Consider the following 27292-nt stretch of genomic DNA (forward strand, 5'->3'; position numbering starts at 1 on the left):
GGAAGATCATGTTTTGGGAAGATTATTGGTAATTGGCAGTCTAAAGCAACTTTTTTCCAGATATATATGTACTAAATCCGCAACAGAAATCTACTCTGCAAGAAATATGGACTCCTCAAAGGTGGATCCTGACATGCAAAAGACTGATGCAAGATTGGGAGGTGGAAAGACTGGCTGAATTTTATGGCACTTTAGATAAGTATATAGGACCAAAGGAAGGAGAAGATACTCTCTGATGGAAATGCCATAATAAAGGCTTCTTCACAGTCAGCTCTGCTTATAAGAATCTGAATCAGATCGGGTGTCAAAGCAGTTTCTTGCCCTGGAAGCTTAGATGGAAAGTGAAAATCCCCTACAAAGTGTCAGTCTTCACTTGGCTGGTAGTGAAAGAGGCTGCTCTAACTCAAGAAACCTCATGAAGAGGGGTATACAAATGTGTCCAAGATGTTATTTTTGTGAGCTACAGGCAGAGACAATCAACCATCTATTTTTACACTACAAAGTGGTTAGCCAACTATGGAACCTGTTTACTAGTTTCAGAGGCATAAGGTGGACTATGCCTGAGAGGGCAGGTTGGGCTCTAGTAAGCTGGAACAATGAGGGTAGTGGTAGTGCAGACAAAAACAGATGGAGCAGTGATATGGTGGACCATTTGGAAGAGGAGAAATTCAAAATGTTTTGAAAGTATCTGTAGTCCTTTACATAGGATTAAAATGAACTGCATTATCACTTTTTTCTATTGGTGTAGTTCTGAGTATATAGATGATCCTGTAGCAATTGTACACATCTTAGGATCCTTGTAAGATGAAATAGGACCTAGAGATAGGTTGTCTTTTTTGGGTTGCTGAGCCTACTCAGTTGTATGTAGCTTTATGATGTAAATTCTTGGGATCCCAGCCTTGGTGCTGAAGATTTATATACAAACTTGTTACCTTTGTCAAAAAAAAAATTCACACTTAGACCTTTGTGAAAACGACGGAGTCTCTCTAATTTGTTGCAGGACTGTGTTTAAGTGGTCTAAATGGTCTTGTAATGACTTCCTGTAAGTGAAGATGTCATCAAAGAAGACTAGTATAAATTTCCTGAGCTAAAGGCAAAAGACCTGGTGCATAAGTGATTCGAAAGTTGTAGGAGCATTGGTAAAACGACATTACCTAAAAATGCCATAGGCCATGATAGGTCCTTAAAGTAGTTCTATACTTATCTTCCTATTTCATTCTAACCTGATGATAGTATGATCTTAAACACACTTTAGAGAACAAATTAGAGACAGGCAATTCATTCAATAGATCCTCCACCATTGGTATAGTATACTTGTTCTCAATAGTTAAAAGAGTTTAACCTCCTATAATCAACACACAACTTCCAATAATTTCCCTCCTTAACTAACAAGCAAAATAAGAGTGAGTTGGTACAATAGTTTGTGAGTCTTAACATATCACTAACTATACTTTCAATAGAATTCTTTTAATCAAAAGAATACCTATGACCTAAGGTTGAAAGGTTGAGCTTCAGTGATCATTGGTGTTGAGTGATCACAATCCCGGTTGGAAAGTAGCTCCTTTGGTTCTTCAATACATCATGGAATTTTTTTAAGCAATGAACCCAGTGCTTCTAGAATCTGTGGAGTAACTGTTTTCTGAGGAAAGCTTTTAATAAGGCATATCGCATTTATCTGTCCTCAACATTCGCCCAATAGTTTTGTGCAACTTTTGATCCTCACCTGCAATCAGTCTGTGCTCCTCTTGGTGGCCCAAAAGAGTTACCCTATGATCATCCCTAAAGAAAGCAATAATGTGGGGTCGAGTACGTAGAATGATTGGAGAATAGAGATCCTCTTTTCCTAGAATGAGATCCACCCCGCTAACTTTCATCAACCTCGTATCAAATCTAAACCATTCATCCTGCATTTTCCACCAAAATTGTGGACAATAGCCCTCACATTGCATTTGGCCATTAGCTACCCTGACTCTTTTAAGAGTTGGATAGGGAACAATATCCAACTTCAAAGTGTTGGCACCTTTGGATCCACAAAACTTTGGGTAGACCCTGAATCAATCAGAATCTTCAAGGATACCCTCTTGGCCAATCTCAAAATATTAACAATGGATGAAATGGTGGCTCTTATTCGGAGTCTTGTGTGATCAGAGGTGCTACCAAAACTTAAAAACAAGTTCTATAGGGTGATTGTTAGTCCAACTATGTTGTATGGGGGCGGACTGCTTGCTAGTCAAGAACTCTCACGTTCAGAAAATGAAAGTTGCAGAAATGGGGATGTTGTGAGGGATGCTTGGGATTAATAGGAGGGATGTGATTAGAAATGAAGAAATCGGGACAAGGTGAAAGTGGCTTTTGGACAAGATGCAGAAAATGAGGTTGAGATGGTTTGAGCATGTGAAGATGAGATGAACCAATACCCCAGAGCGGAAGTGTGAGTGGTTAGGTATGAATGGTTTCAAGAGAAGTAGAAGTAGGCCGAAGAAGTATTGGAGAGAAGTGATAGACAAGACATTCTAGCACACCGAGGACATACCGTAGATAGGAGGTTGTGGAGGACATGGATTAGGGTGGAAGGTTAGTAGGTAGTAGAGCGTTGTCTTGCTTATCCTTCCATATTATTAGTTGTAGAATTACTCCTTTAGTTTCTTGTCCTTAGATTTCTGTTACTATCTATTGTTTTTTGTTCTTCGATTGTCGTATTATTTTATTGTAGTTATTGTTCGGAATGATTTGTTATGTTTTCTTTAGTATTTGCCATGGTTACTTCACTTCTGTTTTTTGTACTGCTTTGAACTTTTTTTCCTTGAGCTGAGGGTTTTTCCAAAAACTTCTTCTCTACCTCCAGATTAAGAGCCCGTTTGGATGGGCTTTAAGTTGGTTTGGATCAACTTAAAGCCTCTTTTTAGCTTTTGGACGTGTTTGCCTAATGCTAACTTTAAGCCATAAGGTTCTTAAAGTCAGTCAAAAATGAAAAGTTAGGATTCCTAACTTTTTTTTTCTAAGTGCTTAAAGTCATTTTCTTTGACCATGAAAATTACTTTTATATCCCTTATATTTTAACGAAATTCCCAAACTATCCTTTTTATTCTTTTAACCATAAAATTCACATCATTTTTCTCATTTAAGCACTTTTATCCAAACACTCAACTACTTATTTATAAAAATAACTTTCAGCACTTCAAAGTTCTAAAAGCACTTCATACATAAAAGTTACTTTTTTTAAGCCCATCCAAACGGGCTCTAAGGGTAAGGTCTATGTATATTCTACCTTCCCCAGATCCTACTTTATGGGACTGCACTAGGTACGTTGTTGTTGTTCACAGTGAGTTATCAATGCCTAGAGCCACACATACAGAAACTTCCATCATCTCCTCTTCTCCCACAAGTTTTTCTTCTGTTTTCTCCTTCCTCATGTATGATTGGCACTGGATCCTACTGCTGTGCTATGCCCTCCCAAGTAGTAATGGCATTCAATGTCTTTGGCTTACATTTATGACCTGAGAAATATTTCTCATGTCATCTATCACATAGTCCCCTTTCTCTCAGATCTTCCAGCACAGTGTTTGGTAGTCCCCTTTCTCTCAGGTCTTCCAGCACAGTGTTTGGTTTGAAGGGAGCTGATGGTCTAGGAACAAAAGATCTAGGTTGTGATGACTGGCTAGGTCCCAAGTAAGGGACTATGGCTCTTTGGTTTTGTGGAGTAATTTGGTAAGGGACTATGGCTTTGGATCCAGTCTGGTTAGGAGAATAGGTATTGGTTCTGGGAGTGATGGATCTAGCTAGTGCTTTGAAGGAAGCTTCATAGGATTTGACCATTTCAAAAACGTCCATGAGGGATGTGGGGTTAGCCATTCCCACAAGGGGTTTGATTTCTGACTTCAGACCACTTATATAGCTGGGTATGAAATGGTTCTCATTGAGAAAAGGGTTTACTAACAACATGTAGGATTTCAGCTCGTCAAATTTTTCTTGATACCTCTCTACGTTACCACTTTGTTTTTGGTTATTAAATTCATCCACAATGTCCATACATCTAACATTGCCAAATCTGTGACACACTTCCACGGAGAACAATGGCCAGTTAGTGCCTCTTTTCTCCAAAATGTGGCTATCAAACCAAATGTCAGCCTTCTCCTTCATATGGACTGACACGGCTCATCTTATTTTGGTCGAAATTTGATATATTTCAGAACTGCTCACATTTTCGTAACAAACCCCTGGGGTTAGTACCATTGAATTCTGGAAAGAAGATGATTTTGGCTTTGAAAAAATTAAGGACAGGGTCATGGCGGCAACGGTGTTTTGGATAGGCAGAAGAAGCATGGGAGGGTTGTTGTGAGGGAGTGTAACAGTAGGTAGTGGAATATTGGACACGAGGGGTATTTGAAATCAAAGGAACAGTAGACATGGAATTAGTATGAAGAGGGGAACTCTGGTGAGAAAAGGGGAGGAAATTTGAATCCTTTTCAACAGGGTAACTAGTAGGAGTCGCAACAGGTGTTACCTGCATGCGAGTTCGATGATTGACCGGTTTCGTAAAGGGCCACTGGTCCTTGAGCACTCGAAGCCATAGACTTAGGAGAAGGCAGCAGAGAAGGAGTAGTATCAGCTCGTCTCACTGCCTCAAGCTGGGAAATGATCAACTCCAGCTTCTTGTTTGTCTCCTGTGTTTCCTGAAGCTGAGAAGAGAACAAGTTCTGATTAGTTTCAAGGGTTTCAAATCATTTGGTATTATCAGCTGCGATGGGTTGAAGTTGAGTTTCGAGCTTCTTCGTACCATCCTCCAACTCTTTGAAATTTTAATTATCTGACATTTTCGGCCCTAGAACCGTGTGAGCGCTGATACCAATGTCACGATCTGAGCTCTAGCTGAGCTCAGTCTGTGAGTAATATTACATAATAGAAGGAAGAGAACAGGAAGAATATTGATATTCATAAATTCAATAAAAATGACAGTACAGACAACTAAATGACACTGGACAGCTAATATGTAAAGGACTTGTGGCATTCTGTTGCTAGGAATCGTAAATTACAAAGGACTACTAATGCAATTACATGAAAAGCATATTCTGGAAATACAGAAAGGCTAAAGCAATGTAAACTACTTGGGCCAACAGCTGACTTGGGCCTTTCTTTCTCTTGGGCTCGAATGACCTTGGTTCCTGGTATTCTCATATCATGACACTATGATAGAAACATTCCATTCTTTTGGGTGCTGGAGAATTTGCTACTTCCATTATATAAAAATTAAACCTCTCTGATATCTCATTTTCATTTTCTTTCTTTCTTTCTTTTTAAAAAATAAATATTATTTCGGGGTTTGTATCACTAGAAAATTGTTGTTTGGCTATGATGTGGGGGTTCCAATCTTTAGGGAGTTTCCGGGAAGTTTGTTATTATATAAATGTTGAAGCCTCTGATAATTACATTTCTGTGTTATTACGTGTTGAATACTTGGGAATTGATGAGTTTTGGTTTAGTTCCTGACTTCCTTTTCTTATTTTTTGTTTATTACTTCAGGGTTTGCTTAATATGTTAATTAGTCAAAAATGCGAGGGAAAACCTTTGGGACTAATCAGTATCACAACATATATCTTTACAATTGTAGAGGCAGGCTAACTTAGCTTATCCTTATTTCCAATGGTTTTTTATATTGGGAACGGCACCAATATGTTAACCATGCTCTCAGATTTCACTTTAAATTGAGAGTATCTTCTACTTTAAATTTCAAAATAACCCATTTGTGAATCTGATATCCATCTTTGTTTTCTGATTAATAAATAAAATCAGTGTGATTACAAATATGGAAGTGTGCATCTGGTCTTTCCCAAACTATGTTGGTTTGTTATTAAAATTCAATGTGTTTTGTTGTGTTTTACTTAAGGAATCCCTGGTCCTTCTAACCTGGCATGATAAATTGTTTTCAACCTGAATGGATACGTATACAAATTAGTGAGCTCTTCAAAAAAATTTAGGTAGCATCAAGTAGATTCTTATTTCACTTTGTAATTTGCTTATACAATATCATTTATCCAAAGGACCAAGCTAAACTGTTGCATCGGTTTAGTCTAAATTGAATAAATTCATAAATATATTCAAGGAATTTGATTGAAGATACCTTTGGACTCAGTTGTCAAAGCATGTTTTTGGCATAAGTGCTCGTGGTATGTGCTGTAACACGAAAGAAGTTGTGGGTGGAATGTGGTTATCTATTGCATCATCGTATGAAGTCTGTGTTCTCACATATAATAGCACTCACTAAAGCAGCCATAAATTTTCTGGACAAACGCAGCCACTATAAGCAGGTTTGACTGTATATGTTATTTTATCCCGCCCACCTATGTATTGAAGAATCAGGATCCTTCAGTTACTATTCATGAAGAAATGCAGAATAAATAATCAACACAAGGATTTTATGTGGAGAACTACTTCTCGCAGGAGTCAAAAATCACTTCATACCCCAGTAGGGTTTTCCTCGGATCTTCACTAAACCTTGGGCCAATTTTATGGTTACAAACCAAAGGGGCTAACTCTAGCACCTTTCACCCTTTTCCTAGTTGCAACTCTGCCTTTCAAGTTTCTACCCCAATCTTGAAAGCCTTTACAACTCAAGGAAAAAACACCTAATACAAATTCTCTATGAATATAAAATGTTACAATTTAAGTTCAAGGAATCAAACTAGAAACGGAGAAATGTAATGATAAATCTTGATAGGAATAAGTTCTTCACATTGTTAGCTGACTCTTTATCACACGAAGACACTTTGAATGTATTCTCTCTTTAAGTGCTCTCTTCTTGTGGTTTGGCCGAATCCTTCTCCAAATCAAGCAAGAATTGATTCAAGAAGCCAAGAACCTAATCCTTCTCAAACTTGGTTTCCATTCACGTGTTGGCTCCCACTTGTTTTCTCCTATTTCCAAAGCTCCTTCCATGTGTGCAAATATGGTAATATTTCCATGTTAGTTTCTTGTTCCTTGATCCATGTGATTAGCCATAATCCCAATTCCTCAAGGAATCCTTTACACTTGGAATCTGCTTTGCACCTGATCAAGAGTCCCGATTCCTTCACTTCTTGCAGTGTACTTCTGTAATCAACTCTTGCAGTAGACATGTTAAGGAATTGGTTCTTCAATAGTTAGTTGTCATAAACACTACCGGTCCTTATTTGAGATATGTTTAATATCTGGCTCCTGCATCATGTTTGTTAGCAATCAAAACTACACACTATCAGTTTTAGTTCTATTGAATAAGGATTCTCATGCTTTGCTAAAATCAATAGAGCTCATGCCTTGTTTTCTTGTTCTTCAAGTTTTGTAGCCTTGTAGGAGTCTATTTATTTTTGAAACGATAAAATCACATTGGAATTTCTGGACAAAATTGGAACTATCTTGTTTCTTTTTTTCTTTTATGATTTGACCTGTATACTAGAACTCATATATCATAAATTTGTAATCATATCCAATTTGGGTTGCTGTATCTGAATATTTGTCACTACTAAAAGTTATAAGCCCCAAAGCCATGCATATCAATAGTCCTGCTTTAAAATATATGCAAGTGGTTAGTTACGTTAGTTCTCCTTTAATATTTCAATATATAGCATCTTTTAATGATAAATTCAATGTATGCCATCCATTGCAGACTTCAGCAGTACAGGGTGGTTGAAATGAAACTTCTGGCTCAGCAGAGGGATCTTCAGGTACATGTTTGTGTCTTATTTCACATTTAGTTCTATTCACAACTAAGTCTGTCCTGATGTGGGTACCGACATTTGACTGGTCCTTGGATTAATGTAATATCATTGTTCTGTTTTTTTAGAGAAATTAAGTGGATAAGTGTTCATCTTTCTGAATTGTAATGGTTGATTCTAGTCAGAAGGCGCATGGGATGTTTTAGAACCATGCTTAAGTTTCACGTGTATTGCTGTTGCTTTCTAGGAATACCATCAAGACCTAATGATGTGATTAGCCTTTTCACTATGTTGCACGGACTCTTCACTTTCGATGCCGCACCCATGTCTGATTCTCTAAAAATACACTATTTTTGGAGAATCAGACACGCACCCCTTGACATTTTTTAAGAGTCCGAGCAACATAGCATTTTCATCAGATTGAAAGAAAAATGAACTATGTTAAATCATATGTTACTTACGAGATCATATCAGTTCCCTACAAATATTCAGACTAATGTTTCATGCAAGTGGATTAAGATTGCCCTTTCTCAATTTGTTGCTTCATGTCAAAGCCATGAATAGTGCTCAAATTTACTTGTTAGACCAACATATGAGGATTACAGAAATTACATCACTCTACAGATGAATGGTTTCTCTAATATCTAAAGACTGAAATCGCCTGACCTTCAAAGATAGCTTATGCGTCGCAGAACTATAGAATGTTGAATTTCTCCACATCTGCTAGCTTCCGATTGCCAGTATGACTGACTCATGCTACTAATGGGTTATTTTGAAATTTAAAGTAGAAGATACTCTCAATTTAAAGTGAAATCTGAGAGCGTGGTTAACATATTGGTGCCGTTCCCAATATAAAAAACCATTGGAAATAGGGATCAGCTAAGTTAGCCTGCCTATACAATTGTAAACATATATGTTGTGATACTGATTAGTCCCAAAGGTTTTCCCTCGCATTTTTGACATCTTCATCCATGCTTTCACTAATGAAGTCAGATTCTACGATACGATTGATAAAAATCATACCGAAAATATCTCAGTTTTTCTAGGCAATGCTTTCATTTTGTTCTACTCGGATTTGTGGAGAGTTTCTCTTATCTTTGTTTTGTCTATGCCAGGCAAAGATTCCTGATATAGAGAAATGCTTGGACGTAGTTGCTACTTTGCAAGCTAAGAAGGGCAGTGGTGAGGTTTGTTCTAGTGCTTTTTTTAAAAAAAATTTCAATAGAAGGTCTTGCCACTCTTTTTTATGTGCACATTATCTGGTGGTTGACATCAGATCATTTTAACTACTCCCTCCGTTCATTTTTAGTTGTCATGTTGCGATTTTCGAGAGTACTAACTTTCAAAGCTAAATTAAATTACATTAATTCGATATTTTATAATTAAAATTTAGGTATTCAAAAACTATGTGAAAAATACTATAAATTGTAATTTTTTTCATATCAATATGATTAAAATATACATCTTAAAATGTTAGTCAAAGTTCATATTGTTTGACTCTCAAAAAGGAAACTGACAACTAAAAAGGAACAAAGGGAGTATTATAAATTCGGGACATGCATGTTTGCAACATTTGCAAATAAATTTTCTGAAGTTGTGTAACAATTGTCTGATCACCCTTATCAAAAAGAATAATTTATCGTGCAGTGGTGAAACAATTCAACGTATTTACTACTCTCTTATAGTAGATAGTTTTATTAAGGTGGTGGAGAGTCTTTTCAGTATTAGGTAAAATTTGGGACTTGAAGTGGCTGTATAGGATATTAATTGGTGGATTTGGTAGAACCAATGGCCCTTTAGTTCCGATACTTAAATATGTGTATTTCCATCTCTAATATGAGTGACCCTACCCAAAACACTGCTCTACACAGTAAAATCTAAGCCACAAATCTTTTGGTTGTGCTTATGTAGCTATCAAAAAATGAAATGATCTCAATTTGACCATTTTGTGAATTTCTTTTGTTTCTTGTGAACTCCACTAAAGTTAAGTGTCGTATTGGCCATCTAAATTTGCGCTGCTTCATAATAATGGCAAAAGTAACTAACAAGAAATGAAAAAGAACCATGGAAGAATGTTCTCTGCAGTGTTCTTAAGAGAGAAAGGTGCAAAAAATGCGACAAAGGTGATGGGGCTTGAGCGTAAATCAAGAATTAAAAGTGCATGCTTCTTTTTTTTTTTGGAACTTGGTAACTTTGTATTATATCACAAAACAGCACATCGGTTGTACCGAAACCTTATATACAAGTGGCCCCAATTCTTACCTCTCTATGGCTAAATTAAGTCTAAAACATCAATTAAAGAGACAGGATCATTTGAATATAACTGATTACACCAAAAAACACAATAGCAAAATGCAGTTGAGCTTCACTTTCTGCACACTATTCTCTATGCTCTCAAAACACCTAGAATTGCTCTCTTTTTATATTGCCCACCATATTGCAGCAAGGATAAGTCTCCATCTGCCTCTGTCTTTTGCCAGTACTACTGCTTCCTCCCAACTCTTTAAAGCCTCAGAAACTTTATTAGGCATAGTCTAGGAAATGCCGTTAAGACTCAAAAAGATTCTCCATAATTGTTGAGTGTACTTTCAGTGTAGAAACAAATGGTTAACAGTCTTTAAAGTCTCCCCACAAAGAAAATATCTTGAGCATAAAGGTTATCCCTCTCTTCATTGTCTTGAGTAAGAGCTGCTTCTTTGGCCAACAACCAGACTTAGCAAGATATTTTATGGGGTATTATGCTTTTCCATATTTGTTTCCATGGCCAATTGGTAATTTGTTGGCTTGTCTGATCCATCAGTTGATAAGCTCTATTGACTTTGTATACTCTTCTATTGTTTCCTGTCCACTATAGAAGATCCTTCCTTGTTTGAAGTCCATTGAAAGGCTCCACTGTGTTGAGAAATTCAGCAACTCTCTGAACCTCCCAGTCATTGAGCTGTCTTCTGAAGTTGACGTTCCACCCTTGTAGTGTCCATAAATCTGCTATAAACACTTGCTGAAATGTAACTAAGCTATTAACATTATTAAATAACTTTTTCAAGTTTCCTTTCTCATGCCAATTATCCTTCCAAAACATGGTCTTTCTCCCATCAAAAACTTTCACCTTTGAGCTGTTCTTCACTTCATCCCACATATTCCTAATGGACCTCCAAAGGCTGAACCGTAAGGAGTAGTCACCTCTTTGGTCATCCATTTGTGTTCTGCTATATATTTAGCCCCAATCACCCTTTCCCACAATAGTTGGTTACCATTTGCATACTTCCACATCCATTTCATTGGAAGAGCTTTTCTTTGCAAGTTTAGGTTCTTAATCCCCAAACCACCATTCTTCTTCCCAGTTATCACTGATTTCCACTTTACCAAGTGAAATCCTTTCTTTTCCTTATCACCTTGCCACATAAATTTTCTTCTTATACTGTCCAACCTCTTGGTAACCCCTGGAGGGATAGGGAAAAGGAACATCATGTAAGTTGGAAGAGCATCAAGTACTGAATTGATTAGTGTCAATCTTCCACCCAGAGACAAGTATTGTGTTTTCCACCTGGCTAGTTTTTTTTCACACTTCTCAATCACACTGTTCCATATATCTATGGACATAGACTTGGCTCCCAGAGGTAATCCCAAGTATGTAGTTGGCAGAGTGCCAACTTCACCAACAAGGATTGTTGCTAACCAGCTCATGTTGTTGACTTCATTAATAGGGTACATTAGACTCTTTCTACTGTTAATATGCAAACCAGAGACCCTTTCAAACAGAACCAAAATCACTCTTTAAGTGCTTCAGTTGATCTCCCTCAGCATCACAAAAGCTAAGTGTGTCATCTGCATATTGTAGATGTGTCACTTCCAAACTATCAATCCCTTCTCTGACCATTTCAAAACCCTTTATCCAACCTCTTAACTTGGCTTTTTTGATCATGTTATTTAGTCCTTCCATAGCAATTAGGAACAGAAAAGGTTACAGAGGATCACCTTGCCTGAGTCCTCTATGTGATTGGATGAATCCTGCAAGAGAACCATTGACTAGAACTGAGAAGCTGACTGTTGAAATGCATTGCTCCATCCATTTCAGCCACTTCTGCCCAAAAGCCATCATTTCTAATACCTTCACGAGGTATCTCCAGTTAAAATGGTTATAAGCTTTCTCTATGTCCAGCTTATAGAGAATGCCTGGTTTCTTCTACTTAATTATGGAATCAACAGCTTCATTCGCAATCAAGACCGCATCCATAATTTGTCTCCCTTTAATGAATGCCATTTGCTGAAAATCTACCAACTTGCTAGTGACCCCTTTCAGTCTCTCAGTCAGTATTTTAGAGAGCAACTTGTAAATACTGCTAATCAAACTTATAGGTCTAAAGTCCCTCAACTCTTTGACACCTTTCTTCTTAGGGATAAGTGCTATGAATGTTGCATTAAAACTCTTCTCAAACACTCACTGATCATAGAAATTTGAAAAGTGTCCAGGATATCCTGCTTCACCACCTCCCAGCACTTGATAAAGAAACCCAGTAAAACCATCTGGCCCTAGCGCTTTATCAGTTGCACACATCTTGAGGCACCTCAGAACTTCACTCTCATCAAAGTTGCCTTGGAGAGTCACCCTATCCTCCTCTGTTAGAACTGGAACTGAGTATTTTGATAGGTAGGTCTCCACTGGATGGTTTCTGAGTACAGCCTTTTGTAATACCCCACAATTTCCCCTTCGATTCTGCTTGGTTCTTTGGTTACTTCACCATGTATCACTAGCTGGTCTATATTGCTGTATCTTCTATGAGCATTTGCCATTTTGTGAAAGAATTTAGTATTCTTATCACCTTCTTTCAACCAAAGAACTCTTGACTTTTGTCTCCATGAAATCTCCTCCTCCTTCAATAGCTCCTCATATTTTAGAAGTAATTCAGACTTTCTAGTTGTCTCCTTATCAGTGAATACTCTATCTTCCCTCTTAGTATCCTAGTCTGCCATTTGTTCAAGCAATTTCTTCCTCTGTATGCCCAAGTTCCCGGTCTCCCCGTTCCTCCATTCTATAAGTTTGGACTTCAGAGCTTTGAGTTTGCAGGCCAGGACATAGTTTGGCCTCCCTGAGAACTTGAAAGAGGACCACCAGTTTTTGACTCTATCAATAAAGCCTTCTATCTCCAGCCACCAATTTTCAAATTTAAAGTAGTTCTTGTTCTTTTTCCAACACCCTCCAAGTAGTGCTATAGGGATGTGGTCAGAGGTCAATCTTTGAAGTGGAAGTTGTTTGAGATTTTGGAAACTGTCATCCCACTCATCTGAAACTAGGATTCTGTCAATCCTGGACACTGTTTCCCGTTGGTCTCCTTTGAACCAAGTATAATTAGCATTCTCTAGTTGCAAGTCAACTAACTTCATATCTTCAATAAAGTCTGAACCTTTCTATCCACAAAAGCCTTGTATTTTGAGCGGGTTTGAAGGCGGCCTTTATCTACTGAGTTTCGAATCGTACGCCCATTAGCTCTTGGGAATTTCTCGGTTTATCAAAAAGAAAAAAAAACATGCTACTTTAAAATGAAGCACCCAACTTGTTGAAAATACAAAATAATACTCACGCTGTCCTAATTTATGTGGCATTGTCTGACTTGACACAAAGTTTAAGGAAAAAATGAAGACTTCTAAAACTTACGGTCTAAAACAAATCTTGGATATTTGTGTGGATGTAAATCATTTTATTAAGGGTAAAATGAGAATTTTAAAGTTAAGTTGTTTTCAATCATGGAAAGATGACATTCTTTTAGGGACAAACTAAAAAGGAAAAGGTGCCACATAATTTATGTTCATCATCCCCTTTGAAAACTGTGGTTGGCCCCATATTTCGTGGTCATTAGAAAAAATCTATCGAGGTGTCTATTTACTTATAGATCAAGTAAACAACTCTAAGTTAGCTTTATCTACTAATAATATATCTATGTACTACTAATAAGTAATGATGCCTCTTTCGTTCGCCATCACTACATAGGTCATGGTCGACATGTCTGCCTGGATTAACAGGGGTATATTGGTCATTCAACAATGTAAATCTTAGGGTAAACTTGTGAACCTCTTGCCAATCTTTAACTTTCCACAGATTTCCTCTGCTCCTCCATAGATATATTCTTCCAGTTTTCGTCATTGTTTTCAGACCCACTCTTCCATTGGATGATTGTAAATCACTGCTCCTACCGCTCTATCTGCTTGCTCTGACCGTGAGTTAATTTTAAATTGTTCTTTGTTCGATTTTGTATAATCTGCCTTCGCTGTGATTTCTTCTTTTGATTTCAAGTCTGATTATACTTGCTGCTTCGTCCTTTCTTTGATTTCTGTGGATTACATCATTTTGGTGGCCTTCACTTTATCCACCGACTTTTATGTTGCTATGCACTGCGCTTTTTTGCTTTTATTTGAGATGTTGAGTCGCTATGGAGTCTATATCGTTGCTGTGGACATGACTTCGAAATTTTCACTATTGGCTTCTTTCTTTGTTATAAATAAGTACTTCCCTTTATCCATTTTTATATGTCCAGTAATGACTCCGCATAGCCCTTAAAGAATAATAAATAAAATGACAATTTTACTATATCATCCTTTAAATGTAATAAATTCAATGTTTTGAAAAATAACTATAGTTAATAATAAGAATAAATTAGGAACGAAATAATAAAGTCGAACCTTGTTGTACACAAAAGCTTGATATTTTGAGTGGGTTAGAAGGCGGCCCGTTATCCACTGAGTTTCTAACTGTGCGCCCATTAATCCTTGAAAATTTCTTGGTTTATCAAAACGAAAAAAAACATGTTGCTTTAAAATGAAGCACCCAACTTGTTGAAAATACAAAATAATACTCGCGTTGTCCCAATTTATGTGGCATTGCTTGACTTGACACAAAGTTCAAGGAAAAAAATGAAGACTTCTAAAACTTGTAGTCTAAAATAAATCTTGGATATTTGTGTGGTTGTAAATCATTTTATTAAGGGTAAAACGGGAATTTTAAAGTTAAGTTGCTTTCAATTATGGAAAGATGATATTCTTTTAGGGATAAACTAATAAGGAAAAGGTACCATATAAATTGGGATCAAGAGTGACGTCGAGAAGCAATGAAGCTTTTAGGGACAAATCATGCACAGATAATAAACATTCATGAAGCAAGTTGAGAATGCGTTTGGTTAAGATCAATAACTCAACACATTCAAGAAACATATGGTCTTTTCTTGAAAAAAGACGTTCCAACAATATTATTTGAAGACAGTGCAACTCAATTGAAGGTAGAATACATTAAATGAGACAGAACAAAACATATTTCACCAAAATTCTTTTTTACTCAATCTTCAAAAGAAGGGTGAAATAGATGTTCAACAAGTTCGTTCAAGTAATAATTTAGCAGATATTTTACTAAGACATTACCAACTTCAACCTTTGAGAAACTGGGATACAAAATTGGAATGCGTTGTTTTCTAGATATTAAGTGATGTTTTCATTAGAGAGTAAATACGCGTTGCACTATTTTTTTCCTTAACCAAGGTTTTTGTCCCTTAAGGTTTTTCCTGGTAAGATTTATAATGAGGCAGTGTACTAGAAATACAACAACAATAACAAACCCAGTATAATCCCACAATGTGGGGTCTGGGGAGGGTAGAGTGTACGCAGACCTAACCCCCACCCTTGAAAGGTAGGGCGGCTGTTTCTGAAAGACCCTCGGCTTTAAGAGAGGAAAACAAGATAAAAAGTCAGATAAGGACAAGCATATCGAAAACAAGATGAAAACAAGGAATAACAAAAAATGAGAAAGTCATGGTAGAATAGTACGGGGAGAAAGGGGCATTAACTACTATAAATAAATAAGATAAGATAAGATAAATAAGAGTCAATGTACAACGGCGCCACAACTATAAACAGCAATACAATGCAGAAATCAAATGGCAATAAACAATGAGCGGAACTACAACTACTATGGTGCAAAAGATGAATCTCCTAGCCTTTTATCCTAATCAAAGTCCTCCACAAAGGAAATTATAGTGCGCTAATGTGCCTACGAATAGGGTAGGATAACGAGACTATGTACTAGCCTTCTACCCTAATGTGTGTCCTCCACACACTCCTATTTAAGGTCATGTCCTCGGTAAGCTGTAACTGTGCCATGTCTTGTCTAATCACCTCTCCCCAATATTTCTTCGGCCTACCCCTACCTCTTCTGAAACCATCCATGTCCAGCCTCTCACACCTCCTCACTGGGGCATCTGTGTCTCTCCTCTTCACATGCCCAAACCACCTAGGTTGCATTTTCCGCATCTTGTCTTCCACTGAAGCCACTCCTACCTTGTCCCGAATAGCCTTATTTCTAATCCTGTCGCTCCTGGTATGTCCACACATCCATCTCAACATTCTCATCTCGGCTACTTTCATCTTTTGAACGTGAGAGACCTTAATTGGCCAACACTCCGCCCCATATAACATAGCCGGTCTAACAACCACTTTGTAGAACTTGCCCTTAAGTTGTGGTGGCACCTTCTTGTCACAGAGCATCCCGAAAGCGAGCCTCCATTTCATCCACCCTGCCCCAATACGATGTGTGACATCATCGTCAATCTCTCCGCTGCCTTGTATGATAGACCCAAGGTACTTGAAACTACCTTTCTTTTGGATGGCCTGGTCACCAAGCCTAACTTCCGCGTCAACCTCTTGAGGTGTCTAACTGAACTTGCACTCCAAGTACTCTGTCTTGGTCCTACTCAGCTTAAACCCTTTAGACTCCAGAGTGTCTCCAATCCTCCAGCTTAGCGTTAACTCTGCTACGAGTCTCATCGATCAGGACTATGTCGTCCGCAAAAAGCATACACTATGGCACCTCACCTTGAATTTGCCGCGTCAATCCATCCATCACCAAGGCAAATAAAAACGGGCTAAGGGATGATCCTTGATGTAACCCCATCACAACTGGGAAGTGCTCTGAGTCCCTTCCTACTGTCCTTACCCTGGTTTTGGCACCGTCATACATATCCTTGATCACTCTAATGTACGCCACCAATACACCTTTAGCCTCCAAACATCTCTATAGTATTTCTCGTGGAACTTTATCATAAGCCTTTTCTAGATCGATGAATACCATATGCAAGTCCCTCTTTCTCTCCCTATACTGCTCCACCAGTCTCCTCATAAGATAGATGGCTTCAGTAGTTGAGTATCCCGGCATAAATTCGAACTGGTTTTCTGAAATAGATACGCCTCTCCTAACCCTCATTTCCACCACTCTTTCCCACACTTTCATAGTATGGCTTAGAAGTTTGATACATCTATAGTTGTTGCAACTCTGGATATCCCCTTGTTTTTGTATAGAGGGATCAGTACGTTCGACCTCCATTCTTCGGGCATCGTTGCTGTCCTAAAGATGACATTAAATAACCTAGTCAGCCACTCCAAACCTACCAGGCTCGTGCTCTTCCAAAACTCACTAGGATCTCGTTAGGTCCGATCGCTCTTCACCAGTGCATCCTACGCACAGCACCCTTAACCTCTTCGACCGAAATACTCCTGCAACACTCACCATCGTGAAGCCTCCTTATATGTTCCAAATCTCCCAACACAATCTCTCTGTTTCCTTCTTCGTTCAAAAGTTTATGGAAGTACGACTGCCATCTCTGTTTAATGAGGGTCTCTTCTACCAATACTTTTCCATGCTCGTCCTTAATGCACTTCACATGATCCACATTGCGTGCCCTTCGCTCCCGCATCCTGGCTAGCTTGAACAATTTCCTATCCCCGCCTTTCTCTTCTAGTTCAGTATAAAGGCGTTCAAAAGCTGTCGTTTTTGCCGTCGAAACCGCCGACTTCGCCTCCTTCCTCGCTATCTTATAAAGTTTCCTATTCGTCCACTTCTCTACCTCATCCTTGCTTTCTATCAGCTTCGCATACACTATCTTCTTTGCTTCCACCTTCCCTTGCACTTCTCCATTCCACCACCAGTCCCCTCGGTGCCGGCCTCGTCTACCTGTTGAGACTCCCAACACTTCTTTTGCTACAACCCTAATACAACTAGCCGTCCTATCCCACATAGTGTTCGCATCCCCACTACTATCTCAGGCCCCCATATCCTTCAATTTCTCTCCCATCTCCAGGGCGCTAGTCGTGGTCAAACTCCCCCATCTGATCCTAGGTCGGTCATCCCCGACCCTCTTCTTTCTCGACATCTTGATCCCTAAATCCATCACCAAGAGCTTATATCGGGTCGTAAGATTGTCGATCGAAATGACCTTACAGTCTTTGCACAGATCTTTATCATCCTTCCTAAGGAGTAAAAAATCTATCTGAGTCTTAGCCACCGCACTCCGGAAGGTTACCAAGTGGTCCTCCTTTTTTGGGAAACTCGAATTGGCTATCACCGACCCAAAAACTCTTGTAAAATCTAACAGTGAGACTCCTCCATTTCTGACCCTGAAGCCGAAGCCTCCATGCACATCATCATACCCTCCCGAAATAGACCCGATGTGCCCATTGAAATCCCCTCCCACGAAACGCTTCTCAGTAGACGGTATGTCTCTCACTAACTCGTCCAAATCCTCCCAAAAGCGTCTCTTATCCTCCTCGTTTAAGCCTGCTTGCGGGGCATAAGCACTAATAATGTTCAACGTGGTCCCTTCAATGACCACCTTAATCGACATTATCCTATCATTGACTCTTCTAACCTCCACCACCTGATCCCTTAAGTTACCGTCTACTAAAATGCCTACTCCATTCCTATTCTTCAATCTACTAGAGAACCAAAGCTTATACCCGTCTACCTCCTTAGCTTTAGAACCTACCCATTTGGTCTCTTGTACACAAGCTATATTAATCTTTCTCTTCTTTGGAATCTTAACTAGCTCTATGGATTTTTCCGTCAACGTCCCAATGTTCCAAGAACCTACTCTCATTCTAGACGCTCCTTTAACCCACTTACCCCTCCTAACCCTCGTCCCCATCCCCATCCCCGTCCCTGAGCGAGAACATGACCCTAGCTTACCATCACTATCCAAAGCCACGAAAACGTGTATGAACTAATAAATTATTCAAAGGTTTAAAGTTAGCAAAATGTAACTACAATTGTATGAGTAAGGAATAAATAGGGGGAGATATGGGAACCGGAGGTACCAACTCCAGTTGAAATGAACCTGGTTTCCAAGGTGACGTTCACAACGACCTTTGGGTTGTGTGGGTAGCAGATCTTGGGTTGAACAAATCCTTGGGCCAAGAACCCAAAAATGCTTGCATTTAATGAAGCAGTATTTCATTGAGGAATTTCATCGAACACCTTCAAGGCACAAACAAGAAAACCCTGCAAAGAAGGGAAGAAAACAAGAGAAAAGAGAAATACCTACAAAATGTTTCTCTAATGAAACAATAGATATGTAGCCTATCACTACTCGTTATTTACAGACCCAAAATACAACAGTAGAAAAAGGACAGAAACAGAGATGTGCAAGGAGATAAAGATTTCAACACAGAGCTTTAAATATGATTAAAAATGGAGGGTTCAAGGATTAGCAATAGGTTATCAGAATTAGGGATGAACAGATTTTTGTAGCTAAGCAACAAAATCTGCACCAAAAAAATAAAAGAAATTACTGTGAAATTGAGCCAAATAAGAACCAATCTACATCAATTTCTCTACAGTCAGAGAGCTCTTTTGGTGGACTTTCTCGCATTGTACTAGAAATAAATATTTATATTTGTTCTTTCATTAGAACCTTTATTTTACATGGACATCTAAGAGGGAGTGTTATAAAATAATATTATATGTTCATGGGATCCACCATTATATTAATGAGATCCACCACCACAATTTGCTTCCACTATTATTTGTTTCCACTATAACTTGTTTCTTTTTTTGGCCTATAAATATATTCAAATCATCAACATACACAACTATTATGAAAATTTCAGATACATACCTTTTCATAAAGACAACGGCAAATTGAATCATTTTTAAATCCTTCTGCTAAAATGATTGTATTACATTTGCCCTGATTGCTTCAACCCGTATAAGGATTTCTGAAGGTTTATTGAACTAGTTTCTCGAGAATCATTGTATGCTTCATGCACTTTGAATTCTTCAGGAATTTTCATAAAAATGTCGTGGTCTAATGAGCCATATAAATAGGCAGTGACCACGTCCATTTGGTGCATTTCAAGCTTTTCATGAACTGCCAGAATCATTATATACCTGAAGGTAAGTGCATCCATCACAGGGGAATATATTTCCATATAGTCAATGCCAGACCTTTGCGAAAATCTTTGGCTACTAGTCGTTCCTTATATCTTACGACTTCACCTTTTACATTTTGTTTACCCACAAAAACCCATTTGTACCTCACTGGCTTGGGACCTTCAGGTGTTCGGATTATTAATTCGAAAACTTCAAGTTTTTCAAGTGAAGTCAACTCTGTTTGAATTGCGTCCTTCCATTTTGGCCAATATTTTCCCTGTCTACATTCATTGACAAAGTTTGATTCAATATCCTCATCTTGTTGCGTTATTTCAACAGCAACATTATAAGCAAAAATATTATCGGCACACAAATCATATATGTTACTCCAGTGTTCTCAAAGGCGCTCTCCATTCACCAAAGGCACAAGGGCGAGGTGAGGCACTCTCACCTATTACAACCATGGTGAGGCGAGATTCAGAAAGGCAAGACGAAGCGCAAAAATGGTGACATACGAGTGGTGAGGTGAGGGGCTATAGGCGTCGCCTTTTTGATTTTTTTAAATTTAAAAAAGCCTTGATTTAATAATTAAAAAGAAATATTAGGGTTTATTTGGAATTTTGGGTTTTCCGCGATCTAGACTGCCTTTTTTTCTCTCCAGTTGCAGCGTGACCTTCTTCTCGAACTCGCGACCCCTTCTCCAGTTTGCACTTCGCAGGTAAGCTTTTTCTTTCTTCTTTCTTCTTCTGTTCTCCTCTGCTTTGAGCAGTTAGTTTCTTTTTTTCTTCTTCTTCTTTCATATGCAGTGAGCAGAGCACAACAGTGTTTTTTAAATGCTCTGTTTTAGACTCTTTATTATGCTCTGTTTTTTTCTTCTGGAGACTGGGAACTGAAGCTAGCTACTGATCTGCCCATATTTAAAAATAAATAAATTCTAATCCTTTTATTTATTTCTGCCCCTACTCAATTTAGTTTATACTAATTAATATAGTATTAATTTGTCCATAGATAGTGATTTCAATGGCGTTTGACATTGGATGAAATTATGGCATGCAAGGACCAACAAAAGATCCAGTTATATGTATGTTTTGTAAAGTTACTTATAATGGTGGTATTGCTCGACACAAACAACATTTGATGGGTGGAAACAAAAATATAAAACATGTCCAAGTTGTTCAGAGGAAGTTAGAGAAGAAATAAGGGCTTATGTGCAAAATAAAGTCGCGTGTAATCCGAAATTTCAGGTGAGCAGCAAGAACCACCTGTGGTTGATATTGATGATGATGATGATGATATGGATGACTATGGTGAAATGATGCCTCCCTCAAAAACTCAAAAGATATCTTCTAGTGGAAGTGCATTATCGACGGGGCGGAATGTGACGAAAGGTCCTCTTAATCTCTATTTTTCACAAAAATCACAACCAAAGGGAGGCTTTGAAAAGGGAGCAGGATTTGATGAAACCAAGAAAATTCTAAGGGATCACGCGGTAAGTGCTTTTGTATTATGGATGTACGATGCGGGGCTTACTTTTAATTGTGTTAATTACAAATCATTTGATAAATTCATTGAGGTAGTAGAACAACATGGCTCCGGAATTAAGCCTCCTACCTTCCATGAAGTAAGAGTTACTCACCTAAAACAAGAGGTGAAGAAAGTGGACAAAATTGTTGATGAGCATAAAGTCCAATGGACTAAGTTTGGATGTTCCATTATGATGGATGGCACGAAATGGTAAAATGGTCATCAATATTTTTGTGAATTCTCCCATCGGTAGTGTATTTCTTGGTTCCATTGATGCTAGCAATGAATCTACTGATTCTATCAAAATGTATAACTTGTTCAAGAACACTATTAAAAGAATCGGACCGGAAAATATTGTACAAGTTGTCACCGATAATGCTAGTGAGAATGTTAAAGCAGGAAGCATGATGATGGGTGTGTACCCACACATTTATTGGACTCCATGTGCTACTTATTGCATCAATTTGATGTTTGGTGACATATTCAAGATTAACCCATATGCTTCAGGTAATACCACTCTCCTATCCTCTAACTTTCTTTATAGTTAATACTTAATATTTATTAGCTACTAATTACCATAATTATATTACTTTTAACAGTTTTTAAGAAGGCCATCAAGATCCATTCTTACATTAGTCAAAGGCTGTTGTTGTTGAACTTGATGAGAAAATTCACCAACGAAAGAAATTTGGTGAAACCGGCCAAGACAGGATTTGCAACGGCCTACTTGACTTTGAGAGCTATGTACAGTCAAAAGAAAAAATTGAGAATTCTAATCCTCTCAACTGAATGGACTTCAAGTAGATTTGCAAAGAAAACTTTGGGAAAAGATGTTGCCAACCTTCTTATTTTTGCCCACATTTGGAATGATGTTGTTCGGGCACTTAAAGTTTGTGGTCCTTTGACAACAGTTCTTCGTTTGATGGATGGGGAGAAAAAACCACCAACGGATTATATTTATGAAGCAATGGATAGAGCCAAGGAAACTATTGAGCGGGCCTTTAGTGGAGTTAAGAAGCAATATGAGAAAGTGTTTGAAATCATTGCTGGAAGGTGGATTGACCAACTCCATCGACCTTTGCATGCTGCAGGCCATATTTTGAACCCAGGATTGTTTTATAAAGCTCATGAAGATGGCATATACATCAAGATGTGTGGATGGGTTATCATGCATGTGTTGAAAAGATGAACCCCGATATAACAACAAAAGATTTACTAGTCGCTGAGCTTCCTAGGTACATAAATGTTGATCGACTGTTTGGTTGTGGTCAGGCTCAAAGAGCCAAAGACACAAGGTCACCGGGTAAGTGAGTTGATTTAGTTATTTATACTATAGTTTTACTTTAAGTTATTTGACTTATTTATACTTATTATTAACTTTTAAATTTATTTTTTTAAAGTTGAATGGTGGTCACTATTTGGTAGTCAAACTCCAAACTTGCAAAAGCTTGCCATGAAAGTGTTAAGTCTAACTTGTAGCTCATCCGGATGTGAGCAAAATTGGAGTGTGTTTGAACATGTAAGAAGAATATTTTTATATCCTAATATCCATATTATATTATTATTAGTATTTGTTAGCTAATATCTACCACTTATGTGCAAATTCATTCTAAAAAGAGAAATAGGTTTGCACTATTGCGTCTCAATGATTTAGTGTACATTAAGTACAATAGAACATTGAAACGTCGTTATGATGCTCGTGATACCATTAATGCAATTGCCTTGGATTATATTAATGAGTCAAATGAATGGTTGGTTGGATGCCCCGAAGATCAAGAAGATGAACTAGTATATGAGGAAGGTGATCTTACTTGGGGTACTGTTGCTACGACAATTGGAGCTGACAAGAGTATTTGTGGTCTTAGGGGAATTCCTTCAAGATCAAGGAGACTTGACAAGGGCAAAGGAGTACAAACTACATCTACAAGTTCAAGTAGGACTTGAACACTAATTGATGAATCTGAGGAAGAAGATGAGGAGCAATATAATCATATAATGACATGGATATTGATCTTCAAGATTTTGATAATCTTGAAGAAGAATAGACTTTGAGTTCTAGTATTGTTTGTCAATTGTCTTATGAATTATTGAGTCATTCAAGTTCTAGACTCTTAGTATATACTATTAGTTTTTGAATTGAAATATTTGCTAATATATGTTATTGCTATTGAGATTTTTGATATTTATATATGCAATTAAATATTTTAAGAATTTGGTATTAATTGGCACCTCAATTCAAAAAGGCGAGCGCCGGCAGACCCTTGTCTTCGTTTTTTGCCTTTTGCCATCCAAAACACTGGCCAGTTCACAAAATTCGACTTTTCGAATTCAATGGAACCGTCAGAATTCGAATTAGAGGTCTTCTTGATCCGATATCCGTTTAGTCGCAACTAAACTAGTTTAGGACTCAAAAAGACCAAAACGCCCTTAGAGCTCCCGAACAATACACTGAAACTTTTTCTAGGCCTAAAATCACCTCCTGAATCCAACAGAATTTTCAAAAATTCAATTCGAGTATCCGAAATCCAAATGTTGACTAAAGTCTAAACTTAATCCAAAATACCTCAAACTTCTAACTTAGGACCACAACTCTCCGATACAACTCCAAATTCAGAAACGACAACTCCCCTAGACCAAATTTCACATTTCGGAGCTAATAAAACTGACAGAATCCCGTTCTAAGAGTCATATCTCCGATTGGTACCAAATATCACTTTTGAACAACTTAAGCCTTCAAAACCAACTTCTTTCAAAAATTTAGACTTTTCAAATAATTTCCCAAAACCAACACCAAACACTGATCAATTATGACTTGAGGCAACTATCGGGGGAGGGGAGGGGAGGGGGGAGTAAAACGATCATTTTATCAAAATTTCCAAAAAATGACCTTTAGGGTCATTGCAAAATTCTCAATAATTCTGCGCATCAAATTATAACCAGGATGGCCCAACCGGTCATGTCAAATGATGAAATCATTATGATTAATAAAACTTTTAATTACCATTACATGTGATTCAACCACATGAATACTTGTGTGATATAACCAGAAGAAAGTGCAGGTAATATTTTATGCACAAATTTTTTTCCGCTTTATTGTAGTAATATAAGGTGTTCAGCCTTTCCTTCATTAGCGGTTTCAATATGATAGCTGGTGCTGGTAAGGCCGGGACCGTGGTCGTCCGTCTCCGGTTTGCCGGCCGATAAGATCTCTGAGATTGACCAGCCAGCTGGGTTGGTTTGGCTATTCTTTTCTATTGAAAAGGATTTTGACGAATAACCTATAACCTTTAAACTTAATAAGTTTCCTTGAGACTTACTACATTACAAAACATTATTAATAGCCAATATTGTTTCCTTAGGTAGTGATAAGATTGCGCTTCTAGAGCCCTCAATTATTATTGTACTATCAGATATTGTATTAACATTGGCCCCTTTCATAACTGAATGAGAGAAATATTTCTTTCTTTTAATATAGTGTGAGTTGTAGCACTATCCAAAAGGCACATACCTCCATTACTATCTTGGATCTAATTGAAAACTGAGAAATTTTATTTATCTTCATAAAATAAAAGTACTGTTGAAAATAATATATGTCCATGTGATCCACCACCACAATTTGTTTCCACTATATTTTGTTTCCACCACAATTTATTTCCTTCTTTGGCCTATAAATGGCCATTATTGTAAGTAAAGAATGGAGGTAGAAAACACAAGAAAGGAAGAATTATTCCCTTGTTCTCTCTCCCCTCTTCTTAATTTAGTTTGTCATTTTATTTACAACACGTTATCAGTATGAAGTCTCTTATAAGGTATGTTTTGATGATATAACTATTTCTATTTTCTGATTCTAAACACAAGTATACATTTGAATATATTCAATTTTTATCTTCTCTAAATAATCTAGGGTGGCAGTAGACTTTATTAATTAATGAAAATAAATTTTCTTATTAAAATACTGCATATGTTCTTAATTTTTAATAGTTAAAATTTTATTAATCTAATTTAAATATTTTTATAATAGTTTTCATCATGTCAAAATTGGAGTTCGTGGTACTTGATATTTTCGGCAAAAATTATATATCATAGTTACTCGATGCTGAAATTCACCTAGACTCTAAAGGTCTAGGTACCACTATTACTAAGGGTAATGAAGCGTCGAGTCAGGACAAAGCGAAGGCTATGATTTTTCTTTGTCATCATTTGGATGAAGGATTAAAGGCCGAATATTTAACAGTGAAAGATCCACTTGAATTGTGAACTGGTTCGAAGGAAAGATATGACTACCTTAAGGCAACGGTATTGCCAAGGGCTCGTTATGAATTGATACATTTACAATTACAGGACTTTAAAACTGTATGTGAATATAATTCTGCTTTATATAAAATAACTTTCAATTAAAATTATGTGGGAAAAATATAACAGATGAGGATATGTTGGAAAAGACTTTTACTACTTTTCATGCCTCAAATCTGGTGTTACAGCAGCAATACCGTGAAAGGGGATTTAAAAAATATTCTTATTTAATCTCATGTCTTCTTATGGCTGAGCAACATAATATTTTTTTGTTGAAAAATCATGAAGCCCGTCCCAGTGGAATTGCTCCATTACCGAAAGAAAATGTGGTAGAAGCAAATAGCCAGTTTGAAAGAAGACAATAAAAATCGAGGCCATAGTAATGTGTGTGGACGTTGCAACGGAAGAAGACGATATAATACTCCTCGTGGTGGTGGTTAATACAAAGGAGAGAACAATATGGGTTTTCAAAGCAGTCCTTCAAGAAGCAACTGTTATCATTGTGGCATGAAAGACCATTGAAAGAATGAATATCGGACGCTTAAGCATTATGTGAGGCTTTATCAAAATTCCTTCAAAAGGAAGGCAAATAAAGGTGGTGCCTCTTCTTTTAATGTCCGGGTAGAGTCACACTTGACTTTTGAAAATAATGTTGAGGCAAGACCTTCGCAAATATATAATGATAATATTGAAGCGAATTTGGCTTTGAAGGATGACGATTTAATGACCTCAATGATATTACTCATTTGGAGGTTGAAGACGACTTTGGAAATCGTAATTGATGTTTGATTTTATTTTATCATTTACAATATGTTGTTTTTATGTACTTTGGATTATCATTTTATTGTGATGCTTTTATCTCTATATATAAAAAAAACAAATTAAAAAAAAGACTTAAGTTTCTTGCAATGTTGTTACTTAAGATATCTCTTATGATGTAGTTTTATTTTTTGAGGATAAATAAAATTTCTCAGTGTTCAATTGGATCCAAGATGAGTAATGGAGATATGTGCCTTTTGGATAGTGCAACTCACACTATATTAAGAGAAAAGAAATATTTCTCTCATTTGGTTATGAAAGAGGCCAATGTTAATATAATATCTAGTAGTACAAAAATAATTGAGAGCTCTGGAAGAGCAGCTTTATGACTACCTTGGGGAACAATATTGACCATTAATAATGTTTTGTATTGTAGTAAGTTTCAAAGAAACTTAGAAACTTAGTAAGTTTCAAAGAAACTTATTAAGTTTCAAGGTTATTCATCAAAATGACTACCATAGTGAGACTGCTAATGAAGGAAAGGTTGAGTACTTTTATATTACTACAATAAAATCAAAAAATGATTTGACAATGAAAAATTACCTGCACTTTCTTCTGGGTTGTACCACACAAGTATTGATGTGGTTGAATCATATGCCATGATAAATAAAAGATTTATTGATCATAATGATTGTATCATTTGACATGATCGGTTGGGCCATCCCGATTATAATATTATATGCAAAATTATCGAGAATTCACATGGGGGACGGACTTCATGATTTTTCAACAAGAGGGTAATATGTTGCTTAGCCACAAGGAGGCATGAGATTAAATCAGAATACTT

At 37.3% G+C, this 27292-nt stretch overlaps 1 protein-coding gene across 4 annotated transcripts in view; it reads left to right on the forward strand.

Moving 5' to 3' along the window:
* Window positions 1-27292, forward strand: part of LOC129887389 (prefoldin subunit 3-like) — a 40967-nt gene that overhangs the window by 8133 nt on the left and 5542 nt on the right. Inside the window, exons 1-4 of one of the 4 annotated variants that reach the window (XR_008766342.1) lie at window positions 20403-20587; window positions 20878-21900; window positions 21993-22696; window positions 22794-23477. Coding sequence is in view for 1 of the 4 variants with exons in the window: in XM_055962469.1 (XP_055818444.1) it covers window positions 7640-7697; window positions 8804-8875 (130 nt within the window). In the remaining 3 variants the exon portion in view is untranslated. Of the gene's footprint in view, window positions 1-7639; window positions 7698-8803; window positions 8876-20402; window positions 20588-20877; window positions 21901-21992; window positions 22697-22793; window positions 23478-27292 lie in introns of those variants that run through there. The other 3 variants (XR_008766341.1, XR_008766340.1, XM_055962469.1) reach the window with 3 other exon arrangements.

Source organism: Solanum dulcamara, chromosome 4 (genome assembly GCF_947179165.1).
Source record: "Solanum dulcamara chromosome 4, daSolDulc1.2, whole genome shotgun sequence".
Taxonomy (NCBI): Eukaryota; Viridiplantae; Streptophyta; class Magnoliopsida; order Solanales; family Solanaceae; genus Solanum; species Solanum dulcamara.